Below are 3,626 nucleotides of genomic sequence, written 5' to 3' on the forward strand. Positions count from 1 at the left end.
AATTCCTCATTGCCGGCTCCAGCATTTTTTATTATTATTAGGAGACCTGGTCGTTTTCCAGCCTCCTTTGCATTGTCCCAGTTTCTGTTTCTTCCTTACATCATCCTTTTCTGGGGCTTGTGACAACATATTACATAAGGTTCCTGTATCTTGCATGAATTAGTTATTTTTGCCAAGATGAAAGCAGTTCAGAATCCATCGGAGATAACTGAAGAAGTTGATGATGAAATGCTAGGCAGAATTGATCCTGAGATTCAGAAGGACAGGATCAGGCAGATAATCAACTACCAGAAATCTCTGTATATCTCTTGCTCCTCTTTGGCTTCTCTCTCTTCCTCTGCTGCCTCATGTTCTTCATTATCCTCGTCTGGAAAAAGCAGCAGTTTGCTAGATCTGATGAAAGGAGGAAGCACGTCCCTTAGTAGATTGTTTGACATGGAGCATACTAGTCTGTCTACACATTTCACTGAATATAGTGGGCCGCCCATAATCAAGCCTATATATCTGTGGGGCAGTGATGAGGATGAAGACTTTCAAGGGTTGTCGCAATGGGCAGCCATGAAAATAGTCCAACCAATCGACAATGGTTCTGGATTGGGTTCTCTTAATGGGTTTGCATCAGATAGCAGCTTTGGAGAGAGAGATTTGGGTTTTGCAAAGAAGAGAGCAAAAAGCAAACATCGATTGATGAGAAAAAATTCATTTAAGATTTTACCTGGATTTGGCATATGGAGATGCAGAGGTTTTGGATTCAAGCTGAGGTTGAGACGATTGAGGGTCATCATCTGTGGAAGAAAGTTTTGATCATGTAATTTCCAGTCCAGCATCCTACAATGAGTTGGGATTCCCACCCACCATCGACGGGCAGTGGAAGATGTTGGTGTACGATTGGAACAGAGGAATCATGCCCATTGATTTTTTTATAATTTCAGATTCTAGTTTACCATTCCTTGGAAACAATCAAAGGAATTTGTACATTTACATGTATTAATACTTGAAAGTTGAAACAGCTATTTCCTTCTCTTGTATGAGATTTTCAGATTGAAAATAAAATTTCCTATTTACATTGGAAGAATGGAAAAAAGAATAATGTAATGGAAGAACAACTCATAACAATCAGGGAGCTTATATTGAGGCACTGTATGCATGCTTACAAAAGAGACAGTGATCTGATATGAGTCTGATTGAAAATTAAATTTCCTATTTACATTGGAAGAATGGGAAAAAGAATAATGGAATGGAAGAACAACTCATAACAATCAGGGAGCTTATATTGAGGCACTGTATGCATGCTTACAAAAGAGACAGTGATCTGATATGAGTCTGATTGAAAATTAAATTTCCTATTTACATTGGAAGAATGGAAAAAGAATAATGTAATGGAAGAACAACTCATAACAATCAGGGCGCTTATATTGAGGCACTGTATGCATGCTTACAAAAGAGACAGTGATCTGATATGAGTCTGATTGAAAATTAAATTTCCTATTTACATTGGAAGAATGGGAAAAAGAATAATGTAATGGAAGAACAACTCATAACAATCAGGGTGCTTATATTGAGGCACTGTATGCATGCTTACAAAAGAGACAGTGATCTGATATGAGTCTGATTGAAAATTAAATTTCCTATTTACATTGGAAGAATGGAAAAAGAATAATGTAATGGAAGAACAGCTCATAACAATCAGCAAGCTTATATTGAGGCACTGTATGCATGCTTACAAAAGAGACAGTGATCTGATATGAGTCTGATTGAAAATTAAATTTCCTATTTACATTGGAAGAATGGGAAAAAGAATAATGGAATGGAAGAACAACTCATAACAATCAGGGTGCTTATATTGAGGCACTGTATGCATGCTTACAAAAGAGACAGTGATCTGATATGAGTCTGATTGAAAATTAAATTTCCTATTTACATTGGAAGAATGGAAAAAGAATAATGTAATGGAAGAACAACTCATAACAATCAGGGAGCTTATATTGAGGCACTGTATGCATGCTTACAAAAGAGACAGTGATCTGATATGAGTCTGCCCATGACACTCCCTTCTTCGATTTTCAAGTTGTTGCTCTGTCGGTTCCATAGGTGAATTGCGTAGGTCTCTCCGCTCAGTTGAAGCAGCTTCGCAGCAACCCATCTCGACGTAACCAGATTCTCCAGCCTCTTGAACAACCCACCTATCTTAGTCCAATCTACTGGATAGAAGGCCATCAGTGGCAAGACAGTGAAGTTATATCCAGGCCTCTTGGCTACTCTTGCGACCACCCTTGAAACCAAATACGGCCCATTATGGCCCCATTTGTTTCCATTGAAAGTGAGTGAGATTTCCTCAATGAATTTGAACAGGAGAGGATGCTGCTTATCGAAAATCAGGACCGCGTTGTTCAGACGGCTCCAATTCCCAGTCTCTGCATCGATGGCCTGGGCCCCGATCGAGTTCCTCAAAGCTGTTAACTTCTTCATCACTATAAAATCAGTGTCCAAGTAAATGCCGCCATATTCATATAGGACTGCAAGTCGTAGCAGATTGGATAGATTCTGAGCTAATGGAATCTCGCCTGGATCAACATTCCCCTTCTTCAGCTCATTAAACCAGGCCCCTGCTGGCGTGTTTCTGAACAGAAATGGCAAGTCTGGTGTGACTGCTATCACTCTGAAACCAGCATCCACCAGAGGTTTCAAGACCTGGCTCCCGCGCCGGGAATCCATTGTCGTCGAAAGAATCATCAAACACCCGAAAGAATGAGCTTTGAAGAGGCTCTCCAAGGCGAGGAATTCCCGATGCCCGAACAGTCTCACTGGTGAAATCCATGTCATGAAGAACCGGGCCTCGCACCCGTCATCAAAGAACTCCTGAGCCCTCGCTGCAAATTTCTGGGTCAACCCATTTGATCGAATAATCTTGAATTCATTAATGTTTTCTATGAACCATTTGATCCTCTCCTCGATCGTGACATTAATGGGAGGAAGAACAGGACCTGGGTCTCGGACGTAATTCTCCCAGACCTCTTCTTCTACCGAAAGCAGAACTGCAGGCGTAGAGTTCGATTTGAACTGTACCCGAGCCTTATCAAAGGGGAAAACCCAAGTGGGTCTTTTCGATCGGAAGGCGACGGAGTGGAGTGAGAAATTGGAGAAAGCGCTGATGGCGAGGAGGAGAAGGAGAAGGAAAGCTGCAAGAGATAAGGTGGAGAAGAGGGAGGAGAATTTGAACATGATGCAGAGACTCTTCTTCTCATGGTGGGGAAAAGACATGAAAGAGAGAAGAGACAGAAAGGGGATTTGAATTATAGAAAATAAGAGATGGGGAGGAGAGGATTCATGGTGGAGGACGGAAGAATCAAAGGAAAGAAGTGAGGAGATTTTGGAGGCTTTTATTGAAGGTTTTTTCAACTTCATACGACTATCAATATTCAAAAGGAAGAAAAGGAGGGAGAACGTATAGCCGTCGCTAATGCTATGTAGTTTGGAAATCTGCAAGAGAGAGAGAGAGAGAGATTGGCCGAATTGAGTATCTTTGTTTATGGATGGCCAGGCGATTGGGCTTTGTTTCCCGCGAGGCCACGTCGGATTTTTCGCTCGCGGAATGCTAATCTTACTCGCAGACACTTATTCGCGGC

General features: G+C 41.4%; 1 protein-coding gene across 1 annotated transcript; it reads right to left on the bottom strand.

Annotated features, from left to right (window-relative positions):
• Positions 1-3,406, bottom strand: LOC131253356 (uncharacterized protein At4g19900-like). The gene is made up of 2 exons (XM_058254329.1): positions 2,010-3,406; positions 1-393 (listed from the first exon to the last, which is right to left on the bottom strand). Exons 1-2 carry the CDS (start codon positions 3,403-3,405, stop codon positions 281-283), a joined length of 1,509 nt encoding a protein of 502 aa, XP_058110312.1. The 5' UTR covers position 3,406; the 3' UTR covers positions 1-280.
• Positions 3,407-3,626: the final 220 nt, after the last annotated feature.

This window comes from Magnolia sinica, chromosome 8 (genome assembly GCF_029962835.1).
Source record: "Magnolia sinica isolate HGM2019 chromosome 8, MsV1, whole genome shotgun sequence".
NCBI classification, from domain to species: Eukaryota; Viridiplantae; Streptophyta; class Magnoliopsida; order Magnoliales; family Magnoliaceae; genus Magnolia; species Magnolia sinica.

Excerpts from the sequence above, each read along its gene's own strand:
- LOC131253356 (XM_058254329.1), bottom strand. The coding sequence starts at position 3,405 with ATGAAGTTGAAAAAACCTTCAATAAAAGCCTCCAAAATCTCCTCACTT. Across the intron at positions 394-2,009 it reads ATCAGATCACTGTCTCTTTT|ATCTAGCAAACTGCTGCTTT; the intron begins GTAAGCATGCAT and ends TCCTTTCATCAG.